This window comes from Geotrypetes seraphini, chromosome 7, assembly GCF_902459505.1.
Source record: "Geotrypetes seraphini chromosome 7, aGeoSer1.1, whole genome shotgun sequence".
NCBI classification, from domain to species: Eukaryota; Metazoa; Chordata; class Amphibia; order Gymnophiona; family Dermophiidae; genus Geotrypetes; species Geotrypetes seraphini.
The window spans coordinates 15,271,887-15,293,531 of record NC_047090.1 but is presented as its reverse complement, the minus strand read 5'-3'; the positions used below and the strand labels follow the sequence as shown (position 1 = coordinate 15,293,531).

Below are 21,645 nucleotides of genomic sequence, written 5' to 3'. Positions count from 1 at the left end.
AATACCAACATACAGATATACAAAAGTGGGTACAAATCTTGTGTACATACATTTTACTGATAAATGCAGTCACTCCATCTCCCTGGAAAATAGGCTTTAAACATGGAAAATCCTTTATAAAATAACCTCCCTTATTTAAAATTTCCATGCAAATGTCTTGTCAAGGTACAAGACATTGAATATATATTTTGGGATCCTATTCAACTGCAACAATTTTTGTTAGCTCAAGAACAGAAGTGAGCCTTCTCCTTTTCTTCTTTTCTTTTTTAGATTCATTGCTGAGAAAATGGTAGGATGTTAGAGCTCCTCAAAAATAGGGAAAGGTTAAGATTCATATGAATCAAAACCAATTTCTTTGTTTTCCTTTATTTAATGTGGTTATAAAGTAGCATGTCTCCCCAATATTGTGGGCTTGAAAAGGATTATTTTGTGTTTGTATAAATTTATAACCTTGTATGTGAACCTTTTCCCTCGGTATCACTTGATATTGTTAATCATTACATTTTCAATAAAAAAAATAAATAAAATAACCTCCTACAATCCTATTGGTTGCAAATACCTTACAATGTAAATATGACCTTTACAAGACACAAAGTATGGAGTCATTTTTAAAAGAGAAAATGCCCCCAAAATGGCATTTTGATGTTCTATTTGCTAAAACATCTAAATTGTCATTTTCAAAACACATTTTTCAGACAGCCTTCTATGCCATTTGTCTGAAATCTCAAGGGGGCATGGTTTGGGCTAGATTTGGACATTTTTCTGTAATTGAACATTGCAGAAAATGTCCAGGGCAAAACTTAAGACTGGATGTGTTTCAATAATTAATAAATACAAAAAAGGTGGCCAAACTGACCAGATGACTATGGAAGTATGAAGGCATGGCCCCCTTTACTCCCCCAGTGGTTACTGACCCCCTCCTACCCACCTAAGATTTGAATGAAACAGTACATACCTGCCTGTATGACAGCTTCAGATGCTATAGCCAGGCATATTAGACAGCACACAGATCTCTGGAGTAGCCTGGTGGCTGGTACAGTGGACTACAGCGAAGGGGACACAGGCCCATATCCAACTCTAAGAAGTATACTTATGGTGAGCTCTATTATACTGTACTTATAATTGACACTTATAGACATAAGGGCTTTTGAAGATGTATACAGTTGGGTACAGTAAGTTGTGGTTGAGTTTTGGAGGGCTCACCATACAATGTACCTGTATGCCCCTTAGGTTGCCCCATTGCGATGTCTGTGTGTGACCTGTCTGCTAAGAATGCTGGCCCCCTCCTATGTCCCAATGGTTGTTTTTTATGCTTTTTTAATTTGGACCTTTTTTATGGCTCATAAAGACATACTGAAAACAAACATCTAGGAAATAGTAATTTTTTGAAAAAGATAGACATTTATCTGGTTTGAAAATGGTCATTTTCTCTACTGGATTTTTGGACATTTTTCCCAAAACATCCAAAAAAGGGGATTAAGTTCTTACCTTGCTAATATCTTTTCTAGTAGATAGGTGTGTGTCATTCTGGGCAGTAGGGTATTCTCCTCAGGCTCACTAGTCATGCAAAAAGAATCCATTCCAGGTTTTCAACAAATCCTTCAGTTTGTACCAAAGCAGGTAATACCTATTCATTGTGGAAATCCTGAAAGTGCCCCCCCAGCACTATTGCCTTCCTAACTCATCAGATGTTAAGTAGTCACTCTTACGTGCAGAACAAAGCACCAGTTCATAGTATTTTTAAGCATGATTTAATCAAAAAGCATAAATTCTGGAGTTTATTTTATAATCTGTACAACACAATTAATTTAAAAGGAAAACAATGAATGAACTGCATTACTGATACAATTTAACACATTAAGCTGCATTGCAAGTCCTTTGCAGAGTTGTTCCATACACAGAAGATGACTGTGTAGTACTGTATTTAAATATATAGAATCATTTTTGCTATTTTAAATTCCATTCCCCTTCCAAAACACTAGTCTGCCATACAATTAACTCAAATGAGAGTTACTGAGAAGTCAATATGCTATTAATGGTTATAATAAACATGGTTAGTATGAAAGGTAATTCTGAAGAGAGCTGAAGTGATTTCATTGGGGTAGGTATACCTGGTTTATCTTCATTAAAAACTCATTTTTACAAAGTGCCAACATTAATTTGGTCACAATGATTTAAATGAATAAGCTGCCAAGTCCTGTGTAATGGACACACAAACTCTCTAATACTTTTAATTTACTGCCTCTGTATATTAACTAGCAAGGTAAAACAATACGTAGAAAAATATACTATTTATTCACTTCAGGATCATATTATTCAGTTAGGACGTCAAATTGTATTAACGGGGAAACAGATCTATTGTTAGCCTGTATTCAAAACTGTAAAAGTATCTATGTAAATATTTTAGAGAAAGCATGTTTTATTACAAAAGTATATTCTGTAGGGTGCAAGCATTGTTGGTCACTTGTAAAAAAAACCAAAACAACGTTTTCTATAGCCAGCAGGACTGATCAGGCACACAAGTAGGCGACCTCACTGTGGGTCACCAGGATAAGCATCTCTCCCAGAGCTTAGAACACAGTGCAAAGTTCTAAGCACAAGTGGCCCTTGAAGAGCACAGCAGTCTCCTCGGCTCTCCAGTTGGTTATTTAATGCACCTCTTGGGAAAGAGGGAGGGACAGTGTGTCGACCAATCCTGTTGCCTATGCAAAACACCTGTCTTAAGTTGAGCATCAACTGTCAACAAGCAGGTCCATGTCGGACAACGTGTGGGTGACTTCCAAACTCTGGAGCTGCTCAATTTTTGCATTTGTTGTCCGTTGCCCAGATGCAGCCATCACAAGAAAGAGACCGGTCGACACATCTCAACTAAATACACGACTGTAGTCTCAACCAAGCAATACTGTCTATGAGGCAAGAACCAGGAAGCTGCTTTACAAATAGCGTCCAATGAAGCTGCTGTAGTGCGATTTGATTCTCTATTTTTAGGCCTGCCACTTCGTATGTATAAAGTTTTACAATCTGTCCAAAATTCAGCTGCTAGGCTTTTGAATGGTTCATCCCGATTTCATCACATTGTCTTCACTGCATTGACTCTCAGTATTTGGGAGAGAAGTTTAAAATTCTCTGCCTTAAATCATAAAATTATCTTCGATGATGCTCTTTTGTTCTTGTCTCTCTTTCTTAAGACCATATGATTCCTGTTCGATCTTTACAGTCCAAAGAGACAAAAAAACTTCTGTTACCTACTTCTCAGCAATATCATCGTGCTCAAACTTTAACAGATCATTTACGCTGGTGAGCATGCTTGAATGAAATAATTTAGCAAAATAGATTAGAGGGATGGATAATTTTTCTACCTTCAGTAAAACAACTTAAGGTAGTTTTACTCAGCAAGGTAATCACTGTTTAAATTGATATTTTAAGATGACAGAACAGCATGGGTTGTTTTTGATAATGGAACTGAATTGTATGTACTGTATTTTATCAAATATACTATTTTAATATTGTGTATGTGAACTCATACTTTGCCTGTAACTATGGATAATTTTAAATAGAGTTCACTTTAGAAGTGAGAAGCACAATAGAATTGGATTTGTGACACAGACCTAATTCGTTAAAGCCAATTTTGCAAATAGAATACCAATTCTGTTGGGGACAAAGGAGACAAACATCTGTGTAGATTTTCTGATGGGACTATTTTTTTTTTTTGGTAATATGCAAGGGTTTATTTATAGTCCAAAGTGCAAAGAGTTTTTTCACAGGGATTTTTTTATGATGCTTCAGACAAAAAGGAGGAAGTACTATTCTCATTTATGTGGAAAGGCATTACCACATTTGGTAAAAATGTGTGATGAGTTTGGAGAACTACCTCATTATAAATAAACCGAGTGTAAGGCTCATACATAACTAAAGCTTGACATTCACTTCTAGCCGAGGTGATCGTCAATAGAAGAATTTCAATGTGAGATGTTTAAACGAGGCAAAATGTATTTGCATAGACAACTTTAAAAGTTCCGTGACACAGGACGTCTGTGCAATGATGGTTTGAGATGACGTCTTCATGAATTGAGAAATAAGTGGGCACTAAGAAGCCAGCTGTTTATCTATTTCTTGAATAAGATGAAAAAGTGCAGAGATGTTCTCTGATGGAAGAGGTTTTAAGTCTCAGATATAGATATGGTGATGAAAGCATTGCCATTCATGAGGCACCAGATGGAAAACCTTTTCCACTTGGAGACATAGGTACAGCTGGTAGATTGCGTCTTCACAGTATTTAAAATGTCTTGAATATGTTGGAAGACACTACTGTGACTGAGCATCATTCAATTTTCACACAGAGATAGGACTTTAAAGTTGATATGAAGAAAGCAGTCCTTGTTCTGTGTAATTAACAATGGAGATAGTGGAAGCTTGCAGGATGAATGGATTGCCAAGTACTTTAGCAAAGAAAACGACGAGGCCAATGAGAAGCTATGAGAATAGTTACTCCTGATCTCCACTGAAGCTTTTGTAAATTTGTCGCTGTGAGTGAAGTTGAAAAATAAACATAGTGCATAAGGCACTGCTAGAGCATCTCTTGCCAGATGAGTCGAGGATGGGCTGACTAAGCAGCAAAGTGGCGGCATTGCATTTTCAATGCAATAAATCTACCGGTAGTTGGATTCCCATATTTGGTAGAGAAGCTAGCAGCATCTTACTACTTGTGTGGTTGGGAGACTCTAATGAATCTGTTGGCCAGCTGATTTTGAATGCTATGTAGAGAGCAAATTATATCCAAAGTACAAATAACCTATAATATACTCTCAAATCTTTAATGCTTCTCAACAGAGGCAGAGATGTACCTGCCAGTTGTTTGGTGACATAAAAACACAGCCCGATTTGCTGTCCGCTTGAACTAAGACTAAGTTGCTTTGAAGAAGATGGACGACGACTCAAAGGGCTTAAACTATGGCCCAGGGTTCCATTTGGCTTGATGTATAGGGGCTATTTGGATCTCACTCACGTCCCTATGTGAAATAAGTCAAAATGGGCTCAGCACCCTATGTTTGAAGATTCCATTGTCAGGACAAAATGGTCTTCCAGCAGAGCAAAATAAACATCTCATGTGACTTCGCTGTTGTTCACCACTGCACCATATTTTGTAACTGAAGTGAAGAATGCAGTTTGATGATTAGAGGTTGGGTACACCAATACCATTTAAATCTTGCTATAACTTTAAGTGCATCTAATTTTCATATGAGCAAAAGGAATGCCTTGGACATCATGACTTCTGTAAAAGTCTGCAGATGGCCAACATGGTACATGAAGGAGCGTTCTTTGTCTAATGGCAGAAATGCCCTCTTTTGTATTGTGCCCAGAATTTGTTTGACTTCTGGAAGCTGAATACAAAGCCCAGCCTCTGGAGCAAATGAATTGTCTCATCCCTGATGAATAATGCAATATATATATTTTTTTGAGGTTGCTTCTAGGCGCCAGGTGTCAAGGTGGAGAAGAAACTAGATGGCCCTTACATGGTTGGAAAAAAATATTTTCTGTAGCAGAATTGATTAGAGTGCCGGTATCCTTGTGATCCAAATGCCCCTTCAAGAAATAGAGAGGAAAGTGTTCATTCTGAAATTTCTTTTATGGAGAAAAAGGTTGAGATTGGGATGTAACTTTCTTTGGAATCAGAAAGTACCTAGAAAAAACCTCCACTGGACTGAAGATGATTGACCTCTTCCTGGTTTTGAATTTTGTTGTATGGGAAGTAAGTATGATTGGAGTGAATGAAATATTGGGTAAGCAAGTTTATTTTTCTTTATTTGCAAGCAGCACACCTGGTTTATTAGTATGCCACTGTTCAGAAATTTCATATCTTCAGTTTCAGCTCATCTCTGCAATAGCCCCTACCAACTACTCCAGCATGCTCTGTAAGAACAGTCTTTCCAGTTTTAGGAAGGGACTCGGAGATAGAAGCTGGGAAAAATAAAACACAGTTGGATATGGAGTCATTATGCTGAGCCAAAACTCCGCTACAGAGCCTGTACCAAGAAAGAAAAATGTACAACAATCTGTAGAAAGAGAAATGAAAGAATTTCTTTGGGCAAAAAGGTCCTCGTGTTGGGAAAGAACAGAACGACAGTGCTGTGTGGATTAAGAACTGATTGTGCAGAAATCTCATACTGCAGAGCATGGTAATTATAATCTGCTCTGAAGCCTAAGCACACTATCTATCATCTGCAGTGACGAGGGCCTAAGCTGACGAATAGTGCAGTTAAATGCGCCGCTCTGAGCAGTTCAAGCAATCTGGGTCACCAGAGTCTCTGGCCATAGTAAGTGTCCAGAAAATAAAAGCATTTCTGGTCTGCAAACTCCAAGGGGCCGGATCTTGGGAGGCAGGATCTTGCAATGAGGTCGATGTATGGTTCAGGAAGAGGAAAGTCTGCTGAAGAGCACCATCAGCCAACTTTTGTGCAGAATTGCGTCTTTCTTGATGCTGGTAAATCCACAGTTACCTCTCAGTACCATCAGAGTTGTTGTACAAGACAAACTCTGTGAAAGTGAAGGGACATGGATGGTGTAGAAGACGGCAGGCATGATTATGGCCGACAGCCAAGCAGAATATATGAACAGGATGAGGTTCAGCACGCTCAAAGATTCTTTCTGCAGACTCCATTGGCATAATGTTCTTTTCTTTGTTTTGAAAATAAGAAATAAAGCAAATCACTGAAGTAAAAAAAAAAAAAACTCTCTCAGACTGGAGGGAGAGCATTGTTTTTGCATCTGTTCGGCAGAGCAGAAAAGACCGAACTGAGTTGCTGAGAAGACTGCTGGGTACAAGAAGCGACGTGCATGCTCAGAATTGTAGACAAAGTTCTAAGTTCTGTCAGAGCTGTTCCATCTGGTGACGTGCAGGCAATGTCAGCCACTTGCGTGTCTGAGTCAATCCAGCTAAATCGAAGAAAAAAAATTAATCTTTTATATAACATTACATTTGCCGAATCTAATCTAAATAAAGATCAAAATCAGAGTCCAATGAATGTGAAAAGTAGATAGAATGCATAATTATCAATTCAATCTCTTCAGCTATAATAACCTCTTTCCAGTTCACTGCAGGAAAATAAATGCACTTAGCTACAAAAATATCAAGGAATGAAACTGAACACAAAGGCTTTTTGGAAGAACTAACTAGAAAAATAATTGGATCAGACCTTTTGTAAAGCTTTAATGTAAAGGCATCACATCTGACAAATGTCTAAATGTACTTCAAAAATTCCAAACCTGAAAACTTCAGTGACATCAATTCTTATCCAATATTCTTGTTTCAAGTTTGTGAAATAAAGAGAGCTGCAATAAAGTGACTTTTGAGAATTTATCCAAGAACAATGATTATGTGTAAGTCCGTTTATGAATCCTGTGGGTCACGTTGCTGTCTTGTGCAGCGCTCTCCTCTCTTCCATTGGGTTTGGGCACAAGCACAGAGTTGCTGAGATTTGTTGATTTCTGAGACCTCTTTAGAGCGACACATCGATCCTCCTCCGTGTCTGAATCTGGCGTTACGGCACTCGTCTGTAGCCCCAACACTTCACAGACTGCTTGCGGCAATTCCTAGAAGACAGGAAAATAACCACAGCACTGAAATCTCTTCCCTCCTGCTGGAAACCCAGATTTGTTTGATCAGAAATATTTTGCTTTTTCATCAGATGTAAAGCATCGTGACTACAAATACAATATATAATGATTTTTCTTGAAAACCTGTCATTTAAATCTCAGAGATATAGCAGAATTAGAAAAAGTACAGAGATGGATGATGAAAATGATAAAAGGGATAGGACGACTTCCCTATGAGGAAACGCTGCATAAAACTAGGGTTCTTCTGCTTGGAGAAGAGATATGACAGAGCTCTATAAAATACTGAGTGGAGTAGAATGTGTAGACATGAAATCTTTTGTTTACTCTTTCCAAAAATACTAGGACTAGGGAGCATACAATGAAATATAGTAAATTTAAAATAAACTACAGAAAAAATTTCTTCACTCAGTGTGTAATTAAATTATGGAATTCACTAGCAGAAAACATGGTAAAAGCAGTTAGTTTAGCAGGGTTTAAAAAAGGTTTTAATAAATTCCTAAAAGAAAAATCCATAAACCATTATTAAGATGAACATGAGAAAATACACTGCTTATTTATAGGATAAGCAGCATAAATTGTACTTTACCTTGATTGGCCATTTTTGGAAATAGGATACTGGGCTTGATGGACCTTTGGTCTAGACTAGAGGAAGGCTACTAAAATGATAGGTTGACATCATAAGGTGTACAGGGACAGACTTAAAGATCTCAATATGTATACTTTGGAGGAAAAGTGGGAGGGGAGATAGGATAGAGACATTTAAAAACATACAGGGCATAAAGGCACATGAGGCAAGTCTCTTTCATTTGAAATGAAGCTCTAGAATGAGAGGACATAGGATGAAATTAAGAGGTGATAGGCTCAGGAGTAATCCGAGGAGATACTTTTTTACAGAAAGGGTGGTAGATGCTTGGAATAGTCTCTTAGTAGAGGTAATGGAGACAGACATAACGTCAGAATACCTTTACTTGGTCAGACCAGTGGTCCATCTAGACCAGGGCTGCCCAAGTCCGGTCCTTGAGATCTACTGGCAGGCCAGGTTTTCAGGATATCCACAATGAATATACATGAGAGAGAGATTTGCATACCAAGAAGGCAGTGCTGGCAAATCTCTCTCATGCATATTATTGTGGATATCCTGAAAACCTGGCCTGCCAGTAGATCTCGAGGACCGGACTTGGGCAGCTCTGATCTAGACAGTAGCCCTTTCTCACAGTGGCAAATCCAGGTCACCAGTACCTATCCAAAGAGTAGCAACATTCAGTGCTTCTGATCCATGGCAAGCAAAGGCTTCTCCCATGTCTGTCTCAATAACAGACTATGGACTTTTCCTCTAGGAAATTGTCCAAACCTTTCTTTAAACCAGCTACATTAACTGCTTTTACTCACAATCTCTGGCAATGCGTTCCAGAGCTTAACTATTCATGAGTGAAAAAAATATTTCCTCTTATTAGTTTTAAAAGTATTTCCCTGTAACTTCGAGTGTCCCCTAGTCTTTGTAATTTTTAATGGAGTAAAAATATCAATTCACTTGTACCGTTCTACTCCACTCAGGATTTTGTAGACTTCAATCATATCTCCCCTCAGCCGTCTCTTTTCTAAGCTGAAAAACCCTAACCTTTTTAGTCTTTCCTCATACAAGAGGATGGAGTTCCATCCCTTTATCGTCTTAGTTGCTCTTTGAACCTTTTCTAGTTCCGCTATATCTGTCTTGAGATAAGGCGACCAGAACTGAATGCAATACAGAGGTATAGCATTCTTAGTCTTGTTAACCATCTCTTTGTTAATAATTCCTAGAATCCTGTTTGCTTTTTTGGCTGCCTCCACACATTTGGCAGAAGTTTTCAGCATATTGTCTACAATGACACCCAATGGCTACCCAGCCGTTTCACTGATTTCCTCAGGGGCTCATACTCTTCATGGGTAGCCGTTGGGCTGAAAAGATAAGTGCTCTTCTTAAATACATTAGCTCACTATATAGAAATAAATATTAAGCAATTGTGCCCGCATTGAATAAGAAAATATTCACGCAAAGACCGATGATGAATATCCAACCCCAGTAAGAGCACGAAAAATTATGTAAGTAGTGCTTTGGGTGTTTGAGGTCTTGCGACAAATAGGATTACTTTGCATTTTTCCACTTTAAATTTCATCTGCTATTTGACTGTGTTTGAATTCAAGAAAGTGTGGGGCAGGCACAGGGGATCTCTTAGGGAGAGGAGGAGATAGTGGATGCTGCAGAAGGGCAAACTGGATGGGCCATTTGGCTTTTATCTGCTATCATGTTTCTATAGTTCTAAATATTTACAGAACAAATTATCTAACTTGTGCCGATTCTTTAGAGGAAAGGCAGGAGAGGGGAGATACATTATAGATGTTTAAATACCTATGTGGCATAAATGCGCATGAGTTGAGTCTCTTTCAGTTGAAAGCAAGCACTGGAATGAGAGGGCATGGGATGAAGTTAAGAGTTGATAGGCTCAGAAGTAATCTAAAGAAATACATTTTTATAGAACAGAGTGGTAGATGCATGAACAGTCTCCCGGAAGAAGTGCCTGAATTCAAGATAGCATGGGATAGTCACGTGGGATCTCTCAGAGAGAAAGATAATAGTTACTGCGGATGGGCAGACTGGATGGGCCATTTGGCCTTTGTCTGCCATCATAGCTCTATGTTTCTATATCTGAGACTCAAGATAAAGCACTGTGCCAAGGTACTAGTCAAAGCTATTAGAAAGAAGGTAGAGTTGCAAGTCATCTGGGGGCTGTAATTCCACATCGGTATCTCATAATATATCATACTTCTTAACCGTGTAACCATGAGTTCTACGCGGTTTACAAAAGATTAAAAATAAGAACAAATTAAGGATGACTGAAGGAAAACGAATTGATCAAATATTAAGAAAAAAGATATGTTTTCAATTGAGTTCCAAAGTATTTATATGAATGGGCTCCAAGCAATAATAATCAAAATTCTTTATCATCTGAGGCTGTCTGGATGATCAAGAAATCTCTTACTTTTACAGCCTTGTACTGACGGAGAAATGAACAAGTCATGAGATTTCCTACTATATTTACGAGATGCTATAGAAAATCTATTAGCCATGTAAGCTGGAGCAGTTCCATATATAATCTTATAACAAAAGCAGCCTAACTTAAACAGCCAGTGCAACTCACAGTAAAAAGGAGATACAAGGTGGTACTTTTTGAGACCGTAGATCATTCTGGATCAGTATAAGTCTAGCCATATCTTTCTTGGGAATTGTTAAATATACATTACAGTAATCCAAAAGATTCAATAACAAAGACTGTACCAAGAGTTTAAAAGACGAAAACTCAAAAAAGTGTCTAATGGTGCGCAATTTCCAAAGCATGTAATAACTTACGTACCACAGCATCTATTTGGTTTTTCATAGTCAGATGCTGATCCAAAACAACTCCAAGTACTTTAATTGTAGGTTCAATTATATATAAAAAAGAATTTATACTAATTGAAGACACAACAAAAAAACTTTGTCTTATCAGGGTTAAGCTTAACTTTAAAATCCTGCAACCAAGAGTTCATCAATTTCAACACAGATTCAATTTTGTGAGAAATATGGGATAGAACTGTACCACAAGGTATAACAATTGTAATATCATCGGCATACTCAAACTGTAACCCAAGGAGGAAAGGTATACATTAAATCAAAGCCCTACTATTCAAAAAAACTATACAACCTCCACACTGACCCTAACAAGTAACCAACCCTAAACTCTTCTTCCCTACTAGCATTCCTCACTGCTCCTCCCTTCCCCAACCTCTCCCCTCTGCCTCCTCTATTTAACCTCGCCTAAGCAGTAATCCCTCTGCATCTACTATGTAAGCATCCCCTAAATTGTAATTTCCTGGAAATGTCCAGCTATCTTATACTCTAATCCGCTTAGAACTGCAAGGTACAGGCAGAATAGAAGTCACTAATGTAATTGTAATGTAATGTAAATAATGTGGGTGAAAGTGGGGAACCTTGAGGTACACCACTCGGATTTTTCCAATTAGAAGAAAACTGATTGTTAAACTTAACATGATATTGTCTGGTTTCCAAAAACCCTTTAAACCACTGAAGAATATTCCCCTGTATGCCAAAAGCATCTAAGCAAGCTAATAATTTGGTATGATCTACCAGATCAAAGGCGCTACTTAAGTCAAACTGAAGCACCAGTGCACTGTTACCCTTGTTCAATAGGTAATTTAAATGATCTAATAATGTAGCCCAAACTGTCTCTGCTTCCATCATTCTATGACTTAAGTGTCTCAATGTATGCACCATTAGCACTTCTGTGTGTGAATGTTACATATTCGTGCTAAGTGCTAAACAGTATTCGATAATCTTAGTATGCAAATTGCACGGGGGCGACCCACGGGCATCTCCCACAATTATGCGCACACACTAAAAGAACGTCTTTAACACACCAAGGTGCATCTAGGCGTGAACATTTAGATCTGTCCAGACGTACCTAAATAATGGCGTGTAAATGCCAACTAGCCTAGTATTTTATTTATTTTCAAATTTAATATTTGCTTAAACCTAAACGAAGCACAAAACTACATCCATCATAAAATGACAAAGAACCGATTCTTCACCTGTCAAATAGTTCATCATGACTCGCTGCGCATGCAAACAAATGTGTTTTTATAACAGAACCTGGGCGCCCAAATCAGTTTACAGTATTTGCGCTTAGTGACCAGCATTTTGGAACCTAACTTCTGGCGCACTTTAAAGAATTGGCTCACAAGTGTAGTGGTGGCCAGAAAAGGGATACCGAAATGGTACAGAATCTGCATCAAAAGGCCCTAAAAGATGACAAAACTTAAAGACCTATAGATGTCGTTCATAAAAGGGAGGAATGAAAAAGGGGATACAATACAGAGATTCAAATTAGAGAATGACATGGGAACAAATTTGTCCCCGTCCCTGTTCCATTCTTGTAATCTCTGCCTTAACTGCTCAAGGTTCGAACACTTATGATTTTAAAATATTTGAGGCTTGTGCAGATGAGGACGGAGCTTGCAGGAATGGGGCAGGGACAGGACCATAAGTTCCTGCAGGGAAAGGGAAAATTTGTCCCGTGTCATTCTCTAATTCAAACGTATAAATGAATACAAAACAAGCATTTTTTTTTTTTTTAATGGAAAGAAGTGAAGATATAATCCCGAAAAGAGGTAGAATTCTAAAAAAGGAGCCGACAAGAGGTATTACAAGTCAAGAAAGCTTAGGCTATGAAGTCAGGATTCTACAGAGACATGAAGGAAAAGCCAGAGACCAACTGGGTTCTATGGCACCACACCAGGCAGTAAATGGGACAGTCAAGGTGGGCTTTATTGGTTTTCTTTGTCATCATTTTCTATACTGTGGTACCAATTTCAATTATCACAACCACTCAATCGTATAATTTCAGAATCCATCAAGTTCAAAAATCAGTAAGTTTCAGAATGACCTTGCATTTCATCATTTGCATAGAAATAGCTTCTGCTTTGCAGAGTACGTCTTCCACATCCAGTTTCATGGACAGTTCATTGATGTGCTAAAATAAAGCAAAATTAACAGACATTTAGCAAATGTACAATTATGATACTTGAAAAGACAAGAATTCAACTTACGCTTTCTTTCTGTAAAATGGTTTAACAAGTCTAATCTCTTAAAAGTCAGTCAGGCCAATATATAAGTCCACGGAAAGTGGCAATTTAAATGCTGGCTCGGTGTAAATCATTCACATGTAATTCAAGAGCATTAAACATACTTTTGACCACAAAAGCTGCACAAGTAGTAGCCAAATATCACCAGCTATCCATACACTTGGTTGAAATGTCCACACTATCTGGACAGCACTAGGGGGAACTACCTAGTTTTAAGCATTGGGAACATTAACCACTTGAGTAAAATAACCTAATGGTTAGTGCAGCAGCTTGAAAACTACAGCTCCTTCTGACTCTGGTTAAGTCACTTAACCCTCTGTTGTCCCAGGTACAAAATAAGTGCCTGTATATAAGAGGTGAATCCCCTTTGATTGTAGCCACAGAAAGGCGACATATCAAATCTTATACAATGACCACTAGCTGATAACATGATAGGATGTGATAACACATGCTTGCTGATGGGCATACACTTAAGCAGAATTTGGGTAAATGTGCCTAAAATTAGCAGCTCCTTATTGATTTCCTCCCATAGAATGCTGAAAAGTATTCTATAATTCACATATGTTCTGTCTAACATCTTACTGCAGGCATTTGCATCAGCTATAGGGCGTTTTCTGCCACACCTCCTTCCCACCTCCCCTTGCAGCAGCCAATCAGTCAGCGGCCTCGAATAGAGCAGGAGGAAAGGAAGATCGCTCCTGCTCCATGCACCGGTGGGCTACCAGGGACCCAAAAGGTATGTGTAGGAGGGAGGTGTGGTTGTCAATTTTAGCAGGCACGGGAGGCAGAAGGGACTGATCCTGTCCTGCCCACCGCGAGACTGCCAAGGAGTCACGGGGTGTGCAGCGCAGGCTTTTTAAAAAAATTCTGCTGGGTTGGGAGACGGGGGATCCTTCATATCCTGGCCCACCAGGTCCTGCAGCAGGCACGGTGGAGGCCTGCAAGACATCAGGAGGGAGGGAGATGGTACAGGGCAGTGAGGGGGAAAGGGTGCAGGGAGGAAGGGAGGGGGCGCTAGGTGCAGATCCTGGCAGGGCAGGGCACTTGAATATTAAGCCCCAACTTATATTTGAATCAATCATTTTTCCTTCCTTTTTGGGGACAAAAATGGGGGTATCGACTTGTATTCGGATCAACATATTCAAGTATATACAGTAACTGCAAATTATTACATATGCCAAAAAATAGATCTATACAACAGCAAAGGTCAAGGCAGAAATTACAAATGTGATGTTTCACTGGTTAAATGAAAAATATTGAATATATTAGCAGACCGCAAATTAGTTGAAAAATTATGCTGAACTAGGCAAATTTTACTTAAAAGCATGCATGCTCTCTATAGAAAGAAAACAAATATGCATTGTGAATTCTTCTCACTCATTCAATTATGAGCCCAGAGCAATCTTTGACCTCAAAGACAGAGTAAAAATCTAGATTGATTATTTATACTGGAGTCTGAATGTCAGTTCAGATTCCAGACACAGACACAGGCATTGTCAAAGTTAAAATAGACTTCTTAATGCAGAATAATTCAGTGACCTTGGACTTTGTACTGTGCCCTTCCACATGATAAATTTGGCTTAAGGAACAATTATGGAATTATCACAGTCTTCCAGAACCTACTGTAGTAATCGACTTGCAAAGGAGCTCGTGTATTTAGCAGCAATTTTCCCCCTTGATACAAAATGGGAGAAGACCCTCTGCAGGTAGATCAGAGTGGGGTGTTTTGGGGTTTTTTTTAGATTCAACAATTTTTATTGAACTACACCTTGAGACCAACAAATACAAACTAAAACTATAGGCAAAGAACAAGCAAACAATAATAGGGCAACAAAGTGATCAAAGGCAGCATGACAAACAAGACATCAATTGATACCCTGGCTAAAAATCCCTCCCCAGCCTTTCCGAATCTGATTGCAGTGTTTTTTGTACATGCCCATATGTTGTAAAGGCAGAGTATATAAATTATGCTACAACTAGAAGCATTCAACCAAGTGGAATGTTTAACTAGCATCTCAAAACAGAACTTTTTATGTTTGGCATGCTTACACATTAGCAGAGACTGCTTATACAGCTCTAGTCACCTAGAACAGGGGTTCTCCATAGACAGCAGGAACAGAATAGACCAAGGTGCATCACAATAAGGGTTCTACACATCAACAAGAATATAAATATAGCCTTACTGGGTCAGACCAATGGTCATCAAGCCCAGGAGCCCATTCTCACGATGGCCAATACCCAAGGAGTAGCAACATTCCATTCAGAATCCCAAAGAGTAGCAACATTCCATTCTACCAATCCAGGGCAAGCAGTGGCTTCCCCCATGTCTGTCTCGATAACAGACTGTGGACTTTTCCTCCAAGAAATTGTCCAAACCTTTCTTAAAACCAGCTACGCTATCTGCTCTTACCACAACTTCTGGCAATGCATTCCAGAGCTTAACTATTCTCAAAGTGAAAAAAAAATTTCCTCCTATTGGTTTTAAAAGTATTTCTGTGCAACTTCATCGAGTGTCCCCTAGTCTTTGTAATTTTTGACAGAGTGAAAAATTGATCCACTTGTACCCGTTCTACTCCTGTCAGGATTTTGTAGACGTCAATATCTCCCCTCAGCTGTCTTTTTTCCAAGCTGAAGAGCCCTAACCGTTCTAGTCTTTCCTCATACGAGAGGATTTCCATCCCCTTTATCACCTTGGTCGCTCTTCTTTGAACCTTTTCTAGTGCTGTTTTATATTTTTTGAGATAAGACGACCCGAATTGAATGCAATACTCCAGATGAGGTCACACAATGGAGCGATAGAGAGACATTATAACATTCTTAGTCTTGTTAATCATCCCTTTTTTAATAATTCCTAGCATCCTGTTTTCTTTTTTGGCCGCTGCTGCACATTGGATGGAAGGTTTCATCATACTGTCAACAATGACACTCAGATCCTTTTCTTGGGTGCTAACCTCCAATCTAATCTAATCTAATCCTTAGGTTTGTATACCGCATCATCTCCACGTTCGTAGAGCTCGGCGTGGTTTACAGTAGAAGAAATAGGAAGGAACTACAACAGAGGGTTAGAGGTAGAAGTGTGAAGAAAATTTAGAGGACTTGGGATGCCAAGATAAAAGAGATTCCTAATTTGGAGGGAGACTTACATTTTTGAGAAAAGCCAGGCTTTCAGATGCTTGCGGAAGATTTGGAGAGAGCTCAAGTTCCGAAGAGGGGAGGTAAGGTTATTCGAGAGCTCAGTGATTTTGAAGTGGAGGGAGGTCCCTAGCTTTCCTTTGTGGGAAATGCCTTTTTGTGAGAGGGAGGATCTGGTGGTGGTAGGGTTTGAGGAATTCTAAGAAAGAGGGATAAAGGGAGGGAGGATACCGTGTAGGATTTTGAAAGCTAAACAGGCGCATTTATAGTGGACCCTGGCGATTATTGGAAGCCAGTGGAGCTTGTCCATGAGCGGGGAGACATGGTCAAATTTGCTTTTAGCGAAGATAAGCTTGGCCGCGGCATTCTGAATCCGTTGGAGTTTGTGGAGGTTTTTCTTTGTTAGGCTTAAGTAAATAGAGTTGCAATAGTCCAATCTGGAGAGGATGATGGATTGGACAAGGAGGGTAAAATGTTTTTGATGGAAGCAGGATCTAACTTTCCTCAGCATGTGAAGGTTGAAAAAGCATTTTTTTTACCAAGGATTGGTCATTAAAGGACAATGTGGAATCAATGATGACACCCAAGACCTTGCTCAAGAACTCAAGTTGCAGAGAGGAGCCAGAGGGTAGTGGGAAGGAGGTGGGTAGGTGGTCTAGTTTTGTACCAAGCCAAAGGAGTCTTGTTTTGGTGGACCCTTGCATCTGGTAACTATGATTTGGGTTATTCTTCCCAATGTGCATTACTTTGCATTTGTCCGCATTAAATTTCATCTGCCACTTGGACACCCAGTCTTCTAATTTCACAATCCGCATGTGTTTTAACAACCTTGAACAGTTTAGTGTCATCTGCAAATTTAATCACCTCACTCGTCTTTTCAATTTCTAGATCATTTATGAGTTAAATAGCACTGGTCCCAGTACTGATACCTGTGGCACTCCACTGTTTACTCTCCTCCTTTGAGAAAAATGGCCATTTAACCCTACCTTCTGTTTTCTATCCAATAACCAATTCCTAATCCATAACTGAACTTTGCCATCTATTCCATGTCTCTTTAATTTTCTCAGGAGCCTCTCATGAGGAACTCTGGCAAAAGCTTTCTGAAAATAGACACTATATCCACCAGTTCACCTTTATCCACATGTTTATTCACACCTTCAAAGAAGTCAAGCAAATTGGAGAGGCAAGATCTCCTTTGGCTTAACCCATCCTGATTCTCTCTCATTAAATCATCTACTTAAGCCTAACAAAGAAAAGTCTTCTCAGACTGCAGCGGATTCAGAATACCGCGGCTAAACTAATCTTCGCAAAAAACAAATTCGACCACGTCTCCCCGCTTCTGTCTAAGCTTCACTGGCTCCCAGTTATCCTCAGGGTTAACTACAAATGCGCCTGTCTAGCCTTCAAGTCTCTTCATGGCATCCTTCCTCCCCTTTTTCCACTTTCTTGGCTCTCCTCGAATCCTAACTCCACCAGATCCACTCAAAAATTCAAACTATCCTTCCCCTCTTTAAAAGGCATATCCCATACAGGCAAACTTGGAACATCCCTCCTCTTCAAGATCACCGAGCTGTGGAACAGCTTTACTGCCCCTCTTCGGAGTTCGACCTCCCTCCAACGCTTCAGAAAACATTTGAAAACTTGGCTTTTCTCTAAAATGTAACTACTCCCTTCCTCTCCACTATACTAAGTCCCCTCTTTCTTTCCTTTTTACTAAGCCCTTCTTCTTTCCATTGGAGTTCATTTCTTTATTAATTCCTGTAAACCGTGTCGAGCTCCACTTCTGTGGAGATGATGCGGTATACAAACTTAAGGTTTAGTTTAGTTTGTCTACGTGTTTCACAATTTTATTTTATTTTTTAATTGTTTCCACCATTTTGCCTGACACTGAAGTCAGGCTTACCAGTCTGTAATTTCCCGGATCTCCCCTGGAACCCTTTTTAAAAATCGATGTTAACATTGGCCACCCTCCAATCTTCAGGTACTACAGATGATTTTAGGACAGGTTACAGATCACTAACAGCAGGTCAGCAATTCTGTGTTTGAGTTCTTTTAGTACCCTGAAATGTGTGCCATCCGGTCCAGGCAATTTATCACTTTTTAACTTGTCGATTTGGCTTACTACATCTTCCAGATTCACCGATATTTCTTTCAGTTCCTCCACATCACCCCTGAAAACCATTTCCGGTTCAGGTACATCTCTTACATCTTTTTCCATAAAGACTGAAGCAAAGAATTCATTTAGTCTCTTCGCTATGGCCTTATCCTCCCTGAGTGCCCCTTTTGCTCCTTGATCATCCAACGGTCCCATGGATTTCCTCACAGGTTTTCTGCTTCTGATGTACCTAAAAAAATTGTTATAAGTTTTTGCCTCTTTTACAAGTTTCTCTTCATATTCTTTCTTAGCTTTCTTTATCAATGCTTTGGTTGTGTCTCTTATTTTCTTCATTCGGATCCTTTTTCCATTCTTTAAAGGATTTTTTTTTTTAAATCTAATAGTCTCTTTCACTTCACCTTTTAACCATGCCGGCTCTCGTGTCCTCTTCTTTCCACTTTTGCTGATATGTGGAATACATCTGGTCTGGGCTTCCATGATGGTATTTTTAAACAACATCCACATCTGGTTTATGGTCCTAACCTTTTCAACTGATCCTTTTAGCTTCTTTTTAATCATTTTCCTCACTTTAACATAGTCGCCCTTTTGAAAATTAAATGTCTCTACAGTAGGATTTCTTTTGCAACGTCACTCCCAGTATCAGTTCAAATTTGATTACTGTTTCCCAGCGGACCCAACACAGTTAACTCCTGAACTATGCCTTGCAATCCACTAAGGACCAAATCTAAAATAGCTCCCCCTCTTGTTGGTTCCTGGACCACTTGCTCCAAGAAGCAGTCATTTCCTGGATTGGTAGCATGGAATATTGCTACTCCTTGGGTTTTGGTCAGGTACTGGTGACCTGGATTGGCCACCGTGAGAACAGGCTACTGGGATTGATGGACCATTGGTCTGACCCAATAAGGCTATTCTTATGTTACCTCCCTAGCACTCCCCAATGTAACATTTAACCAGTGAATGTTGGGGTAATTGAAATCATCATTATACGGTTGCCAAGTTCTCCAGCTTTCCTAATCTCTGAAAACATTTCTTCATCTGTCTGCTCATTTTGTCCCGGGGGACGGTAGTAAAACCCTACCTTTATATTCCTTCCCTTCATACATGGAATTTCTATCCATATGGATTCCACACTGCTATGTCATGCAGAATGTTTATTTTATTTGATTGAATTATCCTCTAACATATAGTGCAACCCCCCCCTCCAATCTGATGTACTCTATGCTTACGATATAGTTTGTGCCCAGGTAATAGTGTCCCATTGATTGTCCTCCTTCTACCAGGTCTCTGAGATGTCTATTATATCTACCTCATCATTCAATGCTATATACTCTTAACTCTCCTATTTTATTTTTTAGGCTTCTAGCATTTGTATACAGATACTTCAAATTGTGTTTTTGCCTTGTAACTACAGGCTGCTGAGAAGACAGGGAAAATTACTCTGCCTTCCTCTTAAACCCTCCTGGCTTTCTTTCACCATTATTGAACCTCTCTACTGGGACTCCCTAAATATCCTGTTTCAATAGTATCCTTCAAGAATACCTCATACCAAACCATCCGCTCCTGGGTGACTGTCGGCTTTCCCCCCACATCTTAATTTAAAAGCCGCTCTCTCTCCTTTTTAAACATTAGCACTGGTTCCATTCTGGTTAAGGCGGAGTCCATCCTTTCGGAACAATCTCCCCCTTTCCCAGAAGGTTGCCCAGTTCCTAACAAATATAAATCCCTCATCCCTGCACCATCATCTCAACCACACATTGAGTCTTCAGAGCTCTGCCTGCTTCTTGGGTCCTGTTCGTGGAATTGGGAGCATTTCTAAAAATGCTACCCTGGAGGATCTGGATTTCAGCTTTCTACCTAGGAGATTAAATTTGGCTTCCAGAACCTCCCTCCCATAAGATTTAGGACACTTATTTTTTTTCCATTAGGAACCATTTATCATGGGGAGAACAAACCCTTGAAGAATCTACATTCTGTTTCTAATTGAGAGCCTGAAAATTTGTCATGCAAAATCATTACTACAATAATAATTTGGGGCCTGTGTTGCTCTCAGATACATAGAAAGGAACAGTCATTTGGTCAGCAGCTTCATGCCTAATAGCCGTGATAAATTTAGATATCAATTGTGTGCAATAATTTATAGAATAGGCACAATTACACTCATGAATGGCATCACAAATTGTCACTTATGTGCATAGATATTAGGCATTATTTCATAAAAGTAGCACCCTAGTTGCATGGCGCAGTACTGCATATGGGCTCTATTAGAGGCATCTTATTATCAGATGCATGCATCGCAAAGCGCATTTAGGGCTAGATTCACTAAGCAAACCGATCGTGTACCGATTGCTTTGCGACCCGATTTTACTCCGGCCCGATTCACTTACCTCTCTGCCAATCCGATTCCAATCTGCACATGCAAATGAGGGTAATGGCATGCAAAGTAGGCAGGGATACGATTCACAACACAAATTTCATGATCCGAATGGGATGGCCGATCAACCCAAGAAGCGACTGCTGGGGACCAGTCGCAAACGTCCTTTACGACTCTCTAGCTCCATTGCCACCCTGCTCTCTGCGCACCCTGCATATCTCCTGCCTGCCGCCCTGCTCTCCCCCGAATCTCTCCTGCCCTTCCCTGCACAGTGGGTTTAAAGCAGGTTAAAACCATGGTCTGCGCATATGTCTAAGACCTGTCTGAGCCGCAACTTTTTAAAAAAACTTTACTTTTTAGTCCAGCTGAACCAATGGCTTTAACCCGCTTTAAACCCGATATGCAGGGAAGGGCAGGAGAGATTCGGGGGAGAGCAGGGCGGCGATTACCCACATTTGCATGCGCGGATCAGAATCGGATTGGCAGAGAGGTAAGCGAATCGGGCCAGAGTAAAATCGGGTCGCAAACCAATCGGTTTGCTTAGTGAATCAAGCCCCAAGTGCGCTTTGCGACGCATGCATCTCATTATCTATAAGATGCCTCTGCCCTGCCCACTAATAGAGCCATGCAACTAGAGATGGTCTGCGCATGCGTTGGGATCGCACACTAGCGATCCATGCCGGTAGATGGGGGCGTTCCTCTGAGTGCCCCCATTTGAATATTACTGGTTGATGAA

The 21,645-nt window shown here is 39.7% G+C and overlaps 1 protein-coding gene across 2 annotated transcripts in view; it reads right to left on the bottom strand.

Moving 5' to 3' along the window:
* Positions 1-1,765: 1,765 nt before the first annotated feature.
* The window catches only part of TBC1D15 (TBC1 domain family member 15), a 113,744-nt gene continuing 93,864 nt past the window's right edge, over positions 1,766-21,645 (bottom strand). Inside the window, exons 16-18 of one of the 2 annotated variants that reach the window (XR_004540111.1) lie at positions 13,092-13,178; positions 7,264-7,590; positions 1,766-6,933 (exon numbers count right to left, since the gene is read on the bottom strand). Coding sequence is in view for 1 of the 2 variants with exons in the window: in XM_033951820.1 (XP_033807711.1) it covers positions 7,372-7,590; positions 13,092-13,178 (306 nt within the window). In the remaining variant the exon portion in view is untranslated. Of the gene's footprint in view, positions 7,591-13,091; positions 13,179-21,645 lie in introns of both variants that reach the window. The other variant, XM_033951820.1, reaches the window with a different exon arrangement.